Here is a 17,781-nt window from a genome sequence, read left to right on the forward strand (position 1 = left end):
GGCCTCACCTCAGCTTGAAGGAAAGGTGGAAGCAGCAGCAGCCAGAGCAAGCCCTCACCTCAAAACAGGGGGGTGGTGAGCTGCCCTGGGCTGGAAATGGGTGAGAATCACCACAGTAGGATCCGCTACCCTCCCATGTTTTCCCTGCCTGGAGACTAAGTCATCCTCCTGCCTCAGAAAGCTTTTCTTCACCTTCATCACTTTCTTTCCTTTTTTTTTTTTTTTTTTTTGGCTGCAGTTTCATGAAGGTTTTGTGTTCACTGGTGTAATTCTCACGATCAGCTTCTTGGAAAATGTCAGCGTCAGGGTGTATAAGAGATGCATAACATGAAAACACGTTCCTCAGCTCCACGCTCCTCTGTGTTGGAGAGGACAGCGATATTTTAGACAGAACTTTTGTGCCGAGAAGGCAGTGCTGTGCTTATGTCTTCCCTCTGTAACACAGCTGGGAAGTTCCAATTAAAACCGACACACATGCACGGGTGGGAGGGTAAGAAATAGAAAGGCACAGAAAAAAACGCCACATTTCTTTTTACAACATCTTCCGTTTCTGAGCACATAGCGAGGACAAGAATGGGTTACGGTTTGTTCCATCAAAGATTGCCTCAAATTAAACTTTCACTTTGAAATTTCAGAGTCAGCAGCTCGGGGGCTTAAATTGCCTAACTTGGAGACTTAAACTGCCTAACCTTGCCCTGTCTGACAGCCCTTTCTGGATGATTAATGGGCAGCTATAACCAGCATTTGCATAAGGCTATCTGTCTCCTGTGCTGGGAGGAAGAGGTTCCCAAACTGGCTTTGTAGGAGGGAAGAACAACACATCAGTCTTCTAGGTCTGAGCAAGCAAACAGACAGCACAGATTTCTGCTTTAACAACCCGGCTATTATCCTTCAGAAAGCCAGAACCAGCCCCCGCTGTTGACACTAGAGCAGCATTCCTCTCCCCAGTGACCAACAGTCAGACCTTTGTCCCCAGCCCGGCTCCCCAGGCAGTGCTACGAGACCCCAGTGACACGCACCTGGGGCTGAGGTTACTCCCGGGGCAGCAGCGTTCCCCGTGTCAATGGCACAAACTTGTTTTGTTCAGGAAGGTACCCAGGCAAGTGGTAGGCAGCAATCTGCACATTAGCAGGTGCCCTCACAAGAAATTGCCTCTTCCTCCTCCTCAGAGAAGCTGCTTCCCCAGCTATACGTTGGCAGCATGCACACAAACCCAGGAGATGCATCCTCCCTCCCCTGGGGTGAAGGGAACAAGCTCTCCTAAAATCAGAGCGTTGCAAACCCAGCAGATCTGCTGAAATACATCTCTTAATGCTGCTCTTCCCTAAGTTTGGGACAGCTACCTGGGAGCTTGCACCTCTGGCTCCTACAGAGCCCTCAAACGTTTCCTTGGAGAGACGGATGCTCTCCTGGATCCCACATCACCCCCAACAATGCTGTGTCCCAAACCATCTCCATGGAGAACACGCAGACCAAGTGAATTACATTCTAGTTCCTGTTCTCATCGGTGCCGTGGGTTTTTCTTGAATTTTTCAGTTAAATTACTGATCTGCTTTGCTCCTGCTTTGCAGGGAGGGTGTAACAAGACTACAGCCCACCTGGAGAAAACAAGACAGCTGCAAACACAACAGATCCCAGGAGTGCGACTGCGCTATATGCACACATCTGAGGCCAGAACCCAGCCAGGTACCTGAGGGGCAGGCAGAGGCTGCGCTGAGGCTGCCGAGCCTCTCCCAAGCACGAACACAAAGACTGGAATGCGCCCCAACAAGCAGCTTTGGCCTCTTCGAGAAGGACAGCAGACTGCCAATCCCGCAGAATGAGGTACACCTTGACCCTCCTGTGAGGTAACTGCTCAGACCGAGTTTCCCCTCAGAAGTTGAACCCACAGGTCTCGAGTCCTCAAAAGTGCGGGCATCAGTACAACTCCTGGAGTTTGCTCCTGTTCGGGCACAAAACAACCTTGCACACACATCCCCAGGCGGAACATAAGGCACAATTTTATTTTCCCTCATCCCATTCCTCAGTTCACACCCGTCGCAGTGTTATTTTCTGGCAACAAGGCTCTGTAGTGATTGCGGGGATCTTCGTGGCTTGCGCTCATCCACCAGGAAGGACCTGAGCTCCCCGGGGCTCACCTGGCCGCTCAGAGTGCCACCGTCCTGAGCAAGCTCCTCTGTGAGCTGTCGCTGGGCGGCCCCAAACACTCCGAGCTCTTTGTGACTTGTCCACAGCATGACCAGTGGGGACAGCCAGGGTGGCCTTTGTGCCCATGGCCACAGCCTTGGTAGCCACCTGCAAGAGAAAAGGCACCATCAGCTTGACCAAGAGGGGGTCAGAAAATCCCAATGTGCTATAAAGTGAGTGCTTCAGCCCCAGGACTTATCTAAGAAAGGGAGGTACATGTGTATTTAAACCCAAAATTGCCAGGGTTCCATAAAGAAGGGGAATGACCAAAAAAACAAACCCTCCTGATGTCAGCAGCACAGGGAAAGCTGCACGCTCACCTGGCATGGTCCCCCCACAGGCGCAGCGTGCGGCTTTCTGCCCTCCACTCGAGCAAAACGTGCAGCAGTGGAACACTCCTTGGTGCTTGCGGAACTTGCTTTTCACCGTCAGGGTGAATGGCGAGCCCTGCGGAGGACAAGCAAGCAGAGGATAATATCAGATGGTGTGTCTGCATTTGCACAAAACCAACCGGGTCATCCTGTCGGTCACAGATCAATATGATCAGTTTTAACTGGCAAGTGATAGGAGCAATCCTCAGAAAGATTTTAAGCTAATACTTAGAAAGGGAAAAGAGTGTAAAGAAGAACCAATAAAAAAAAAAAGAAAAAAGAAAAGAAATGCTACCTGTACATGCTGCCCCTTCACACAGACGCAGACAGCATATAAGCCCGGCTCCTCAGGGCTGTAGGAAACATGGTAGGTCCCATCACCGTTATCACACACCGTTGGTTTGACTGCACTACGAACAGACAAAGAGTCCCAGAGGTCAGCGACTGGCAGAAAACTGCTCCCAAATTCACACATGAACCACTGTTTGGCCTAGATATGTGGTCAGCTCCTCATCCTCACCCATGTTCAGCAGCTGTGGGTCTCGAGCGAGCTCGACAGGATGCGTGAGCAAGGCTCGAGCACTGAGCGGCTTTCACATACACCTGCTACCAGGAGCTGCAGTAACCATACAAAGGAAGTCACACAAAGCTAAGCTGTGCTGCAAGGATTTGTGGCAGCGCTGAAAGAGCAGAAGACGACTGACGGCACACTTGCAAACCAGATGATCCCATCTGATAAGAGCCCTCAGAAATGGGGTAAACTCAAAGCTTCAGAGAGCAGCTTGCCTCCAGGAGAGCCCATGAGGAAGACGTAAGGCATGTTTGAGTCACTTCAACCACTACCCAACTGCATTGACCCCAACTTTTCTCTTCGACTCTCTGAGGAGTTCTAGGTCCTTGCTGGTGAATCTCCCCTTTCCCAAGTGAAGCTCACCAGGTTTTAAAGGGACCCTGGCGGACAGAGTGACAGGGAAAAAGCATCAGCTAGTTCCTTGGGAACCGATGGCCTGTTTCACAGGAAGAGCCTTCCGCAGAAAATTAGCAAGCAGCTCTGCGGGGAGGAAGGTGTTCTCCCTAATCCTCACTAATTAGCCTCTTGTGCCCCACGACATGAATGTCTTTAATCTTCCAGATTTGCAGGTTGTATTCCCCATCCCCCACCGCTTCACATCAGTACAGCTGCCTACATCATTTCCTGCCATGAACTGTGTGGTGACACTTCGTGCTCTTCAGTAGCTGCCGTGCCTCTCCCCAAAGCCAGACAGCTTTCAGCAACGGATGTAGCAACTGCACAAGAAACTGAGTTAATGTGGCCACAGCGACCTCTACCCCACAAAGCAAAATCCACATAAACCTCCTGTTTACACCTTCCCACAACACGAGCGCACCTAGCAGAGGAAGGTATGTTGGAACAATATTCTTGAACAATGATATTTTATTGACAGGCATCTGTGCACCCAGTAGTTTCTGTATGGCTCATCAATACTTCCCCATAGCAAGAACTTTTAGCATCCTATCCCTTTTCTCATCAGGTCATCCCCCCAAGACTGAATCCTGGAAGAAGTTAGGCTGGTTTCTTGCTCTAGCTGCAGTGTGTGTGCTATAAAACAGAACAGAAGCTTTTCTAAAGAACTGAACCCCAACTGGTTCTGTTATTTGCATTAATGTCTCGCTGCTTCAAAGAAGAAGCATGGCATGGAAACAGTTACAAAATATTTTTCTGGTCGGTCATTTTCACTGTGGAAATGGGAGGTCGAGTGCAGCCTTCCCTGCTTGTGCTAGAAAACCTCCAAGCATGTTAAGGTGCTCAACACTTGCAACTACAGGAGGAAGCATGATGAAGTCCTAACAATGATCTTTTTTTTCCCCAGAACGTTAATTTAAGCACTTCCATCAACTGCCAGAGGTTCCTGGGCTGAGTGGCCTGGCTGCCTAACTCTGATGTTGTTCTACACTCATTAGGTATTAACAAAACAGGTGCCCTACGTGTCTGCTGGTGGTGGTGTGGGGGAAGCAGCAACAGCTCGCCCTGACAACGTGCAATACCCACTGTGAACTGAAACCTTTAAGACTTGGTACAAGTGTGAGTCAAACTCCACACGGCTGTAAATGACCGCTAGGAAGCACTGCTATGCTGGTGGGAAGAACTGTCCTGCCTTTTCCCCTACAGATCGTGACCCAGATGCTGAAGCACTTCCACCCACCTGCCCAAACGAGGAGGGAGCCAGGGGAAGGGAGACAGAAAAGCAAACCCAGTGTCTGTTTGTTTTTTTTTTCTGAAATACCCACCAATCCTTCTTGTCCTTGTGGGTGATGGTGACCCTAACGGCCTCTCCTCCCCTCCGCAGCTGCTCTCCTGTGCTGTCATTGCAGAGCAGGGTAAAGCCAGTCAGCTCGTTCTGACGGGTGATGCAGAGATCTGCAAGGCAGAGAAATGGGACAAGAAAGGATTCAAAAGAGCCACAATTGCCACCTCCTGCCCATTCGGTAGCATTTCAGAGCACAGCCAGGGCTCTGCTGCTGGCTATACAGCTCCCTCCACCCTCAGGAAAAAGCAAATGCACCACTGGGGCCCAGGAGAGTGCAGAGAGCCCTGTACGGACCACCCTGTATGGACCAGGGTGCTCATGGCCCAGCTGGAGACTTCCCACCTCCAGGTGCACTGTGCAAGCTGGGGGGAGCAGGAAGAGCCCTGGGAACCTCAGCGCTTACCCTTTGACATGGGAAGGAGCGAAGGAGCCCCGGGTCTGTCAGTGATGTTGCAGAGGGCGGCTGCGGCTGGCTCTCGGGCTCCCTGCTCAGCACAGCTCCTGTGGGGTCTCATCCCCAGCAGCTGCCACCTCTAGCAGGGCTCCAGCCTGCTGCATCCCTCCGCCCCCCTGGCCTGCAGGGAGCCCCCGGCGCCTTAAGCCGCACGCTGCGTGGGTACAGGGAACGGAGAGGTGACTTTAGGGAGCACTGAGCGGCACAGCACCCCATTACCTTCCCCGTGCAGGGTACACTTGGCTGGATCAACCACTTTATTGAGAATGGCCCCAAAAACCTCATAGCCGCAACACTGCCCTGCCCTCTCCTGGGGAGAGAACTGGATGCTGTCGTCCACGCTGGGGCGGGTGCTGTAAGCGACGCTGTTCAGCTTCGCCAGCCGGCTCGCCACCACCCCTTTGGTGATGAGGATCTCCAGGTCCGAGCCGCTGCTCAGCAAGCGCTCTGTGAACTCCATGCCTGTCCTCATGTCCAGCAGCAGCTGCTGCAGCTGGGCCTTCTGCAGGTGCAGCAGCTTTTCCTTCTGCACCTTCAAGTCCTCCAGCTGCTTCAGCAGCCGCTCCCGGTGCTCCTCGACGGCTTTCACGTACCCGCTGGCGAACAGGCAGATCTCTGCGGCCACGGCCTCTGCACGAACGCGGACGGCGCTGCCCATGCCATCGATCTGGCTCAGCGCGTCCTCCAGGGTGCTCACGCGCTGCTGGGTGCTTTCCAGCAGCACCCGCAGGGAGTCCCCGTGTCTGTGGACAACGTTGCTGGCCAAGTCATAGGGGTGCTGCCGGTGCCTGTCCACGACACAGTCCCGGCACACGGGCTGGTCACACTGCTCGCAGAACAGCCGGAGCTCCTCCGACGGATGGGACGGGCAGAAGAGAGGCCTCCCAGCCTGGCCGCAGTCCTTGCTGCTCTCCAGCTCTGTCACAGCGTGAGAGGCGGTCTTCTTCTGTCTCCTAGAAGGGAGCAAGCACAAATTTATGCACGTTGGACACGCAATGCAAGCACCCAAGACCCCTTGTGAACGCCTGGCTCCCTGTATGCTGTCAGCACAATTTTCAGACACAAGAACCACGTGCCCCACCATTGCCACACAGAGACCAGGGAGCGGGCTGTCAGGCTGCTCCTGCCAGCAGCTCCTGCACAGAGCCTGACAGAAGTGGGGTTGCTGCAATTACCCCCAGAGCCCGCTGCGACAAAGGCAGCAGGTGGGTGATGTGCAAAGTCTTGAAACAGAATTGCTCACCCACAGTCAGGTCTGGATAGGAACAGGCAGTGTCAGGCTCCTTAGCTGCCAGCCCAATGATTTCCATCAGCTTTAAATGTGCTGAGGCAAATGAGCTCTAATAACCCTTAGGGGGAAATCTAGTTCAGGGAACAGCCGGACGGCAGTCTGTTGGTAAAACATTGATTATTACGAAAGTCAAACCCCATTCCTTTCGCTGCCAGGTTAGACCCCATTCAGAGGAGACCAAGGATTGGATACGAAGAGCCTGTTTTACCCAGCCATCCACCGTGTGACAGGGCTGCAGGGGAGTATTTGCATTTTGTGCTATTTTGGATGCCGTCAGCTGGTTACTGACCAGAACGTAAAAGCTGTCCCTCCCTCCTTGTCTCCTGCACTAATGACTACATGTGCAAAAGGTAACTTTTGGCAGTTGCAGAGGGAGCTCTGAGCCACAGGCTGAGAAACACCCCGAGGACCAAGGTCTAGAGTTGTTCTGGCAACACAAAGCAAGCTAATCACAGAGCAGGACGCGGTCTATTTTGCTTTTGCTTCCCAGTAATTTCCCTTGGGTCCAGCACACTTTCAGTGCCTTCTACCATTATTTGCTTAACATCCTTCACATTGACACTTCCCTGACTTTGACCTCAGACATCTCTCACTTATTCCAAAAGACATGACAGTGGCACTCAGATACTTAGAAATCTTCCCTGCCCACCAAGAAATCGCTTCAAACCTGTTTTCCTTGGCCCCTGTTCTGTTACACCATCGGGAAAAGGCAGGTGCAAGCCTGCAGATGTTAACAGGGCGAAGAAATGATACCCGTTCATATGGCAGGAAGCGTGCCACTGGGACAAATTTTCTGCTGCTTTATGCCCCCGTACAGCTATTTCTGTCAGTGCAGCAGCAGGCTGCTGATCAAGGTCTCGGTCTATCGCTCTTCAGCAGCTCGCAGGGGCTGCAAGGCATTAGCTAACCGGAATGGTATGCCAAAAATTGCAGCCCCACGGAAAGGTAAGTAAGAGCCTAAGCCATTCCACCACAGGCACCAGTATCGGCAGGGGGAAGGGCAGCGAGCGGCTCCTTCTGGGGAAGGAATTTGCTATGAAATGGAAAGGAGCAGTGAATGAAGAGGGAAAAGGCCAAGCTGATTAATCCAGGCTAAGAGACTGCCCTGCCTGCTGCCTGTGGGTGTTTTCCTGAGCCGGCCTGTGACCTCCTTGCCTCAGAAGGCCACCCAGACTTCCTGACACTTTTCTCCCAAGCCACTTTCCTCTGCCCTCATCACCGCAGCCTCCTCCTCTCCACCTCCTCACCCACCTGCAGCCACCTCTCCCTCCTGCCCTGCTGCCAAGCCCCTCTCCGAGCTCAAAACCCACCCCGCGGGGAGGAAGGCGCCTCACCTGTGTGCCTGGCGGCAGAAGGGGCAGAGGGCGGCCCCGCACGTCTGGCAGCGCCCCACGGCCGCCCCTTGGGCGCACAGGTCGCAGCCCGGCCGGCCTCGGCCCAGCGCCACGTAGTCGGGGGGGAGCTGCCCGACCCCGCCCGGCGGCAGGGCCACCTCGGCGTCGCACAGCGGGCACAGCACGCTGATGGCGGCGGCTGTGGGGGCTGTGGCGGCTGTGGCGGCTGTGGCTGAGGCGATGCCCGCCCGCGCCGGCTCCCCCAGCCTGCCGAGCCGCCTCAGGCAGGGCGCACACAGCGAGTGTAGGCACGGCAGCAGCCGAGGCGCCGCGCAGGGCTGGGCACAGGCCGGGCAGCGCCAGGCGGCCGCCATGCTGCCGCCCCGCTCCGCCCGGCATCCCGCTAACGGCCGCCAACGGCCCCCAACGGCCGCCAACGGCCCGCCCCGGCTCCCCTCACGGGCCCGCCCCGGCTCCCCTCACGGCCACCCGGCGCCCGTCCCCCCGCCGTTGCTACGGGGGACGGCCGTTGGGGGCGGTTGGCCCAGGCTAACAGCAAAAGACAGACACTTTATTATTATTATTATTTATTATTATTATTTACGTATTTCTTTATTTTTTGGTTGTCTTTCGAGCTTTCTGTGCAATAAAGCAAGCGGGCTCGAGGCGTGCTCGCCACAGGGGTGTTTTCTCCAGGCTCCCCAAACTCACCCGTTCTCATCTCCTCCCGCTTCATCTCTCCGGCACAACACGCCATGCTCTCGCACACATCGCACCCAAACCCCAAAGTCCGCTGTGTGATCGCTTCCCCCTCTGCCCCACTCTTTGCTGAGGCGCTGGAGGCACTGGTTTTGCTGCTCAGACACCTGCTGTCCTCTCCAAGCCAGCACTCTGGCAGCAGCTCCTCTCCCCACCATGGGCAGAAGTTTCCACTTCTTCCATCCCCATACTTCAAGGTTTAACACCTGAGCGTGACTGCTCCACAAAGCTGCTGAAGGCCACCTTGGACCAGCCTTCGCAGCCAGTCTTCGCAACAGAGCCTTTGCCTGCCTGCGAGTTGTGTTCAGTCAGGTCTTTGTGGGTTTTCCTCCTGGATGGTCACAAAATCGGTGAACAGCCCAGAACAGAACAGCTGCCTGGGCGACCCAAGCAGAAATAGTGTCACCCAGCCCAGGTTCCTCCATGGCTGCCCTTGGAGATCATCTGATAACTGTGTTGACTCATTTCATCTGGGAGTTCAGAATATTGTAGGAGATGGGCTTTGAAACGAGACAACATTAAAGATGCTTAGATTTAGATGGTATCTACAGAATTACTTTTATCCATCTAACTTGTAAGCTCCTCAAAGAATGAAGTCAGAATTGTTTAAAGCAGAAAAGGTTTTTCTATAAAGCCACGTTGACTAACAGCGATGATACTGGTAATAACATGCTGCATTCAGCCCTTCACGACTGGACTTTGCACCAGCTTTCCCATTAGTTAGCCTAGGAATCACAGAACCATTACAGTTGGAAAAGACCTCCAAGATCATCTGGTCCAACCACCCTCCTGCCACCAATATCACTCAATAAACCATGTCCCTATCTGCCCCATCCTGCTGGCCCTTTTGAATACCAACATGAAACAAATGAAGTCTGAGAATCTGGATTTTAAGTTTCCTAAATTGTGTTAAAAATCAACAAGCAGGAGGGAGATCTCCAGTCAGGTGTTTTTTTGTGTTTTTTTTTTTTTTTTTTTTTTTTTTAGGACTGCTGAGAGCAGGTTATCTAAACCGAACAATGTGTAAATACTTAATATCGTTAACAGTGTTAACAACACTTTGACTCATAATGGCTTAACAAAGGCATCGTCTTCTTTGTGCAATACACTCAAATCTTTCCGTGTCTTTTATGCGGTCAAGGCTAGGTCACGGTCAAGTGCTAAAAACCTTGAAGCTGATCAAAAAAGCAAGGTGTCTAGCGGCCTCCTTTGGATGAACTGTTAGCAAGTGAAGTGGTTGCTGTAGGGGTTAGAGAGGATAAAAGTTGCAGTCATTGTGAGAGGAGATGACTTGATAACAATGTTAGATGTCGTGGCAGAGGGGAAAGACTGGTTCTTTCAGCCACTTTGGTGGAAGGAATAGCAAATGATGTTCTAAGTGTGGGTGTGGGAAGAAAATGGTAGAAGAATTATAACATAGTCCTTGCGCAAAAACAGGCGAGCTATCTGGAGAGAGGCAGCATCTTCCAACGCTGCAGAAAGAAGCTGAAATAAGTCAAAGCTGGCAACTGCAGAGGAAAAATGATGTTCCAGCTGAGCTGATTTGATCCAGTCATGTCCTCTGAGGCTGATTGGGTTGGAGCACAGGACAGATCGCTGCTGATTCACGTATCCAGGAGTTGTCAGCACACATCTGCAGCAACCTCCCTGTGACTGGAGGAAGCGACAGTGAAACAGGCGAGAGAGAACAGTCATGAAAGCCTCCTGAAACTCTCAGAGAAAGAAGAGAAGCAGAACTGCCAGCAGAAGTGCTAACCTAGTGGCCTGGGAAACTGAAGCAGCATTAGTACAAACCCCAGCGGTGCTTTGGTTTTGGTTATTTTTCCTCACAATGTTGCTTTCTTGGCTATCGCCAGTCAGTGGAGGAAGCACCTATGCCACAAAGACCTAAGCTGTGGTTGGCAATGCAAGGGCCATGTATGCTGGTGCCCTGTGAATATCTCCAAGAAACACACTGGGCTGCAAAGCATTGCAAGAATCGGACAGGAATGCCCTCTCCCATTTCAGATTGCTCAGAGTTTGCTTTGTAGCCAGACAAAAGGTAAGGGTAGAAAGAGAACACGTTAACTTATAAACACTGACGGCCAACAGAGGATAGCTACAAAAACAAAACAATGCAGATGTTATTACAATTACACTAAATTGTAATGATTTCCTTTTGCCACATTTCACAAGAGCTGATGGATAGCTAATTACCCCCATCATTTGACCCAAGATTTACTTGAAACGGAATCCTCTCCATACTGTCCTTTTTCCTGCTCCTATTGTTAAGTGACTATCAGAGCCGCTCAGTACGCTTGCTCTGGGCGACCTGTTCTTTGCCTACCGCACTTTCCTTGGAGCTCTTTCTTTTTCCTGTTTATCTGCTGCTTGTTTCCTAACACTAAGCACTGAATCATCATGCAGAGACATGGAAGATTAGATGGTTTCCTCCCCCCTTCCTCTCTTTTATCTAATATTACCATTGTATTTGCTAATTAGCCCATTTTAGGAGAGCTTTGTGCTGCTTTCCCGTTAATATATTTTTTTTTCCTGAAGAAATATTGGCAACACTTTGTTCACCATGTACCAAAAAAAAAAAAAAATCATAAAAGCCTAATTGCCTTCCTAGAATCTTTGTGAGTAGTGTGCTAACAAACCAATGTGCTGTGTGGAATGGGATGCCTCATGCTTCCCTATTCCTACATACTCCGTTACTTTTAGGGAGCTCTTTCTGAATGTCTTGCTGTGAGGGGGAAAAAAAAAGTCATTAGTGAACAGGAACAAGGAGCAGGGCTTGCAGAAATGTCAAAGATGACTGATAATAATAATAATAATAAAAAAGCTCTGAAAGTTGCTCAGAAAGAGGTCTTATTGACAGAAAATGGAGAACCTCTTGAAATGCCAAGGCCTGGGTTAATGTCAGTGAAAGGAGGGAGGAAAGCAGCTTATCTGGGGACTTTACAAGAAAAGAGAAGTGGAACAGATCATTGGCTGCTTTCCAGTTGACCAGCAGCTCCAGCTCCACTGTGGGTTTGTCAGCCCTGGGAGCTGCTGTGGTTCAGAGGCTTCTCTGCACATGCCAGGCAGCCACACTGGTCTTCTGGGAACACTCGAGGCACTACTGCTTGTTTCCATGCAAACTGTTTTTTGTTGTCTATTCCCTAGCCACACCGCTAACGACTCTTCCTGTTTACATCAACCTCACCTGGAATATCCAAATCCCCGGTTCAACAAGGAATCCAAATTGTCTTCCACTAGGCTCCTGAGGAGTCTGTTTCTATCAGTCTGTTTACAGAGGCTGATGTAAGCTCATCCACGCCTGCCCCTCAGCACAAAGTGTGAGGCAAATTTAGATCTGGTGGCAGGCACGGTTGGGTATAAAGTATAATATAGAGGTCTTTAGTGTGCCTTCTGTGAGTGACACCCTCCTGCTGGGTCCAGGTTTCGTGTGTATATGATCTCAGACATAGTTTTTGTGTGTGCCTAGTTATAACAAAAACTGAGGGACAGATCACGTTTCTGGATTGTTCCTGTGGCAATCAAGCACCAAACTTTATAGCCAACCTCCAAAAGTTCCTTGTTGAACATCTGCTCTGAGCCTGCAGATAGACACATCAGGGCCTGCAAGTTCTCTAATTGAAACTGCACGGAGCTTCTTGCTGCTGGTGTTGCCACATGTAACCCAGGCTGCAGGCTTGGAAACAAAGGTCACTGGGAAAATCCCACAAGAAGAGTCAGAAGACTCCTGAGAAAATGCTTAAGGGTGAGTTCATGTGTTGCTGTCTCAGCCCAAATTTCTGGGCTGAGTACATACATTCCTTAACTCTGCAGCGCTCTTGCTACTGGGCAGTGCCCTGTAACTTGTGGGGCCACACAGCTGTCTTTTTTTTTCTTCTTTATCAGTGACCGAGATGACTCCCACCAGAGATGAAGGAGTAGGACCGCTCTCTAACACGGCAGAATCAGGCCAAAATTAGTAAGTCTGCCTCCCAAAAAGGAGGTGCCACTTGACCTCCGCCTGCGCTGGGCCTAAAAGGCACATGAGCTCATTCCTCCAGGCCAAGTCTCACATGACACAATTTCTGGAAGCTGAAGGCATGGGGAATGTGACAGCTGCTGCAGGAAGGCTACACCCATCCCCTGCTTGTGTCACTGACTGGGATAGAGAAGAGAGGATGTCTATCCTAGAGTCTCTCAGAGGCTTTCCACATGGCGTCTCTGGGAATATTGCTCTTCTGAGAAACGCTTTCACTACCAAACATCTCCTTTCACACGTGCACACCTAGACTCTCTTTCAAATTTTCTAGCAGAATTTTCCTTTCAGGCTGGGGTTGAGTTGGAGGGACTAAAAGAAACTGAAACCGAAGAGCCTTATTTAACATAAGCCCAAGTCTCTTCACCTTCATGCACGACTCTGAAGTACGTTTCTGTAAGCTGCTGTCACACATCCAACCCACGCTGCAGCAGCAGGACATAAACCATTGCAGAGCATGGCAGAGGTGAGGGAAGAAGGCAGCAAAACAGCACAGCCATCAGGCTAAACCTGTGGAAGAGGTACACACCGTGCACGAGTGCTTGTCTGGATCCTGAAAGAGCAAACAGGAAGCACAGGGCACAGAGATCTGCGAACACATGAAACGGAAAGCAGGCAGCAAGAAGAGAAAGCTTGATCTCTCACATCTTCATGATTTGCAACAGGAAGCACTGAGTTCGAGGTGGTCAGCAGTGCCCTTTCAGTCAGCAGTGGCTCTTTGAAGACAAAAGCCGCTGCAGCTGATGCACCCAGCAGCGCTGGCTTTGCTCAGGCTTGCCCCTGCTGTGGCTTCTGACCGGGCATTCTTGCTCTCCCCTCCTCCCTGCAGCATTCGAGCCACCTGCTGCCACTTCTAGCTTTCTGCCAGCTATATATATCTTCTTTTTAATCTCTCCTGTGTCCTGCCTGCCTTTGTGGAAGGGAAGATGAAACTGGAATTCTTTCAAGCCAGATTTTCTAAGGAAGCAACTTCTGTGACATCTCTTAGGCCTTGCCAGTAGATTTTTAACCTACCCTTCAGCCATATTTGAGACAGGGGTGGTCACCTTAGAGATAGTAAGTTCCTAAAAGCTAAAGAAAATGGATAAGTAAGACACTTCATGCCCACACTGAGAAGAAAACAGAGCCATTCCCTTTTCCCTTCACTGCCCAGACCATGGGGTCATGAGGGTATTACCTACAGGAGGTTATTCCATGGGGATGCAGTTACTATGGTGGTGGCAGGTAGTTGGACAAATGGGGCAGCAATCCAGCAAAGAGCAAGCTGAATTAATTCTGCTGCTCACAGAGCTACTACAGATCACGCAGTGGAGATGTGTGTGTGTGCGAGCAAAGAGCATCCATGGGGTGAGTGTGAGGTAACAAAATGTGCCACTTGGGGGGGTTACTTGGAGGCGGCATCCCAGATAAGGTCAGTGGTCAGTATGAGACCTGACAAAGCTTTGTTCTCGTGTGTGCATACAGTGTGTGTGTGAGAGAGAGAGAATCAGGGAAGGATTCTAAGGAAGGAGTATAAAGGCTTTTACTCAGGTATCCCAGCAAGAACTTCATCTCTCTGGGATCACTTCTCTACTCCATGGTAGCTCTTCCTAAGCACCTCACTCCTCGTTCCTACCTCAGACACTCACCCAAGCTGCTGTGCAGGGCCTACAGAGGCAAAGATGTCTTGTGGCAGAAACAAGGGTTGTTTGTTTTTTTTTTCTAAGCTTCTGCTGAAACTGTGCTTGGTCACCAGAGCTGGCAAGCTTGCTAGGCTGAAAAGAGGCACTCACCCTTTTCCTCTTTGGTGCCGTCTCAGTTGCACCCAGCAGTTCTCAAGAAGGCTGGGTGGGAGCTTGTGACTAATTGTTATAAACGGTGAGGTAACTGCTGCACAGCTTCATGGAGGGCAGGACACACAAGCCTGGCAGCTGCTCCTCCAGCTCTACCCCACCCATTGCTGGAGTCCACTTCTCGTCTGCAGTTAGCGGAGGTTACTGCAGGTTCCATCTGCCTTTCCTTGCCTACCTCGTGCCTTCTCGCTCCTCTTGCCCAGGGAATTGGTGGCTTTGAAGTGACGTGTAAGAATGACCTGTGTTTTCTGTGCCTGAAGAAGTGCTCCCAAGGCAATGCAATTACTTAAGAAATAAAATATAAGGGATATACGTATTAATGCTATCTTATTAGGATGGAAAATGAATACCGTGAGACTTACAGGCTCCTCTTGCATGTTGTCCAAAGCCTGCTTTCCCACCACCACCCTTCAGGTGCCACAGAAGGAAAGGACAGAAGAACTTTTGTGAATCCTGTCATGGGATAGAGCCATACACAAGAAGGTTGTCAGGCTGGGCTGTGCACACGTAAAAACAGCAGAAGATAAAATTGTGATGATGAAGATAAAATTGTTCTTGACCAGAACTTGTGCTTCGGAAGAGCACAGGTGGCTTGGGACTCTGTGGTCATGCATCCAGTCAGAGGCACAGCTTTCACAGTGCAGGGGCAGCGTGACTCTGAGCCCAGCCCAGCCCAAGGCAGTGCTGTGCTAGGACCAGGAAACTTGGAATTTTCCATAGCTTGCTCCATGCCTCAGTTTCCCAAGCTGAAAAATTGGATAAGAAATCCAATTTTCAGATTCTCTCAGATTCTTTAGGTAACAAACACTATGTAAGATGTAAAACATGCATCGTGTTTAGCTGCATCCGGATTTGATGCAGAGCTTTTTATGGATCTCAGCAAGACAGGACTGACAACAAATACCTTAATAAAATAGCTGTTTTATTTAGAATAACAAGAGGAGTATCGATAGTGAGTAAACCTTATATCCCTTCAGACAGGAGGAATCCAAAATTCATGCTACGCGGACCCTGGATGGATTCCTCCCACAGCACACCGCACAGATCCCACCCATGGAGAGGAGCTCCTCTTTTTTTGGCCATTCACGCTATCGCACAGAGTTTTCTTGCAAGCAAACAACTCTATTAATCATTTCTACAGAAAGGAAGCCCTCAGAGGCCTTCTTGCTTCACCGTTAGCTGAAGGCAAGGCCGTGCAGGTGGTGCCAAGCGGGTACTGAGTGGGAGCTGCCTGCAGGCTCCTTCGTTACCACAAGCCAGCTGCCTTTATCCCGCGGCCACAGGGCTTGTCCAGCCCCTGCACTGCCTCCACCTGCTCAGGGTAACTTGTACGTGGGTGGATGGAGACAAATAGTTTTACATCCAGCAGATCTGTTTGTCAAACTCCATCTATCCAGCTGCCTGTGTCCCTGGAGGTGTAGCTTTATCTCTGTAGCAGGGGCAAAGTGAAAGCCTGAATTCTTGAAGAGTCTTGCCTGTAGCCTATGGGGTTCAGTAAGGGTTGGGCAGGGACTAGGTTTAGGGAGACAGGGGAGCGGTGCTGCTGCATAGAATTCCTCAAATAGCTTTGACAGCTGCGACGATGTTTTTCAAAGGCACAGAATGAGCTGTGCCTGCAGAAACGTGTGGATAAACCTCTGAAAAATGGTGTTGTTGGTGCTCAGTGTAACAACACCCAGGTATTACAACGTAATCATCATATTTTATAGAATAGTTACTGTGTGTCACAGCTGACCTCACTATTCTGATACCGTACTTCAGCTCTCACAAGGGAAATCTCTAAAACTGTGTGCCTGAAAACTCCTTTATCACATTTAACTCATGTTTTACATTCTTGAAGCTAGTCACAGATAAAACATCCCAGACTTTGGCAAAAGCAAGGCACTCCGATCCCCTAGGGTTCAGTTAACATAAGGCATTTAAAGCCATCACGCAGCAAAATGATGGTGCTGGCAATCCTGTACTGTTAAAGGTTGCAGAGGGAAATACTCTCACTGGAGCTTTTTCCATTTAAAAAGGGCTTGTGGACATTGTATGTCTTCCTAAAGTCTAACATGAAACAAAGATTAAATTGTCAGTCCTAGAAACCTTCTGGTTTCCTAGAAATTACAGCATAAAACAGAAAGCAAGACCTGTTTCTGGACTTCATCTCTCTGCTCCCTGCCCTCAGCTATTTATCAACTATCTACAATTTTGAAACCAAAATAAAATCCAAGCAAGGCATTGCACAGAGCCTCCTTCGTGTAACTGTCCAAGGACTGACGACTAGGAGGGAGGAAACAATTGAAAACCCAAGAAAAACACTCAGTTTTCCCATTTCCAAAAATAAAACAGAAGCGCTATTTGAAATGATTTTAATTGGGAATTTTGCAGTCAAAACACTGGTAGGAAACTTTCTCATGCTTTTCCCCTGAAACATTTTCAAATGGAAACCAACTCCTGTTTGGAACAATGCTTAAAATAGGATGACAAGGAAAAACAAAGGTTGCAGTGCTTTTCCATACCTGCTTTTTACTTTTGTGTTTACTGCGGTCTGTGGCCAAATGTCCTTCTGCTGACATGTAAGACAAAAAAAGGAGGAACGTGAAACACCTGGAAGAAAGGAAGCGAGGCAGGTAAAACGTTTACCATGCAGACTCTTAAAATCATTAGCAATAAAAGCACTGCACTGAGCTCTGGGTCTGGATGACACCAGCCTTTCTACGATTTAACACAATCAAAAAACAAAGATGAAGGCCTAAAACATTCTCCTGTGTTATATTGTCTAGAACAGGCAAAAAAAAAAAAATCATTAAGAGTTTCTTATCAGTGGTGTAGTATGATACAGACTTCCAGCATATGCACTTCCACTACAGCTTGAGCCAGCTGGCTGTGCTAGGAGGCAGGGGCGACTAGTTGGAGGGCACCACTTTGCTACCACAGCCACGCAGCTTTTGGGACCCGGGCGGTAGTTCTGCACGGTCCTTCTGCTTCAGATGGCCACGGGCTCTGCACCACCAATGCCATTTTATGCAGCAACAGGTCACTAGTCCTGACTGAGAAGCAGGACCCCCGTGGTCCTCCTGAACCTGAGTTCTACTGATTCCAAGGAGACTCAGATCTTGCTCTCAGCACTCAAAAGGAAAGCCAGCAGTACTTCTCTCAGTAAGCGTTTACAAGGCTGGAATACAACTAAGATGACTCAACTTCAAAACAATTTGATAAAGGAAGCTTCCAATTCAAGGAAACC

The 17,781-nt window shown here is 50.1% G+C and overlaps 1 protein-coding gene across 1 annotated transcript; it reads right to left on the bottom strand.

Annotated features, from left to right (window-relative positions):
• Positions 1 to 1,987: 1,987 nt before the first annotated feature.
• On the bottom strand, positions 1,988 to 8,364 carry TRIM45 (tripartite motif containing 45). Its single transcript, XM_082752047.1, has 6 exons — positions 7,947 to 8,364; positions 5,541 to 6,274; positions 4,848 to 4,977; positions 2,854 to 2,968; positions 2,508 to 2,634; positions 1,988 to 2,295 (listed from the first exon to the last, which is right to left on the bottom strand). Exons 1-6 carry the CDS (start codon positions 8,318 to 8,320, stop codon positions 2,147 to 2,149), a joined length of 1,629 nt encoding a protein of 542 aa, XP_082608173.1. The 5' UTR covers positions 8,321 to 8,364; the 3' UTR covers positions 1,988 to 2,146.
• Between the last annotated feature and the right edge of the window lie 9,417 nt (positions 8,365 to 17,781).

Source organism: Aythya marila, assembly GCF_965140915.1.
Source record: "Aythya marila genome assembly, chromosome: 1".
Taxonomy (NCBI): Eukaryota; Metazoa; Chordata; class Aves; order Anseriformes; family Anatidae; genus Aythya; species Aythya marila.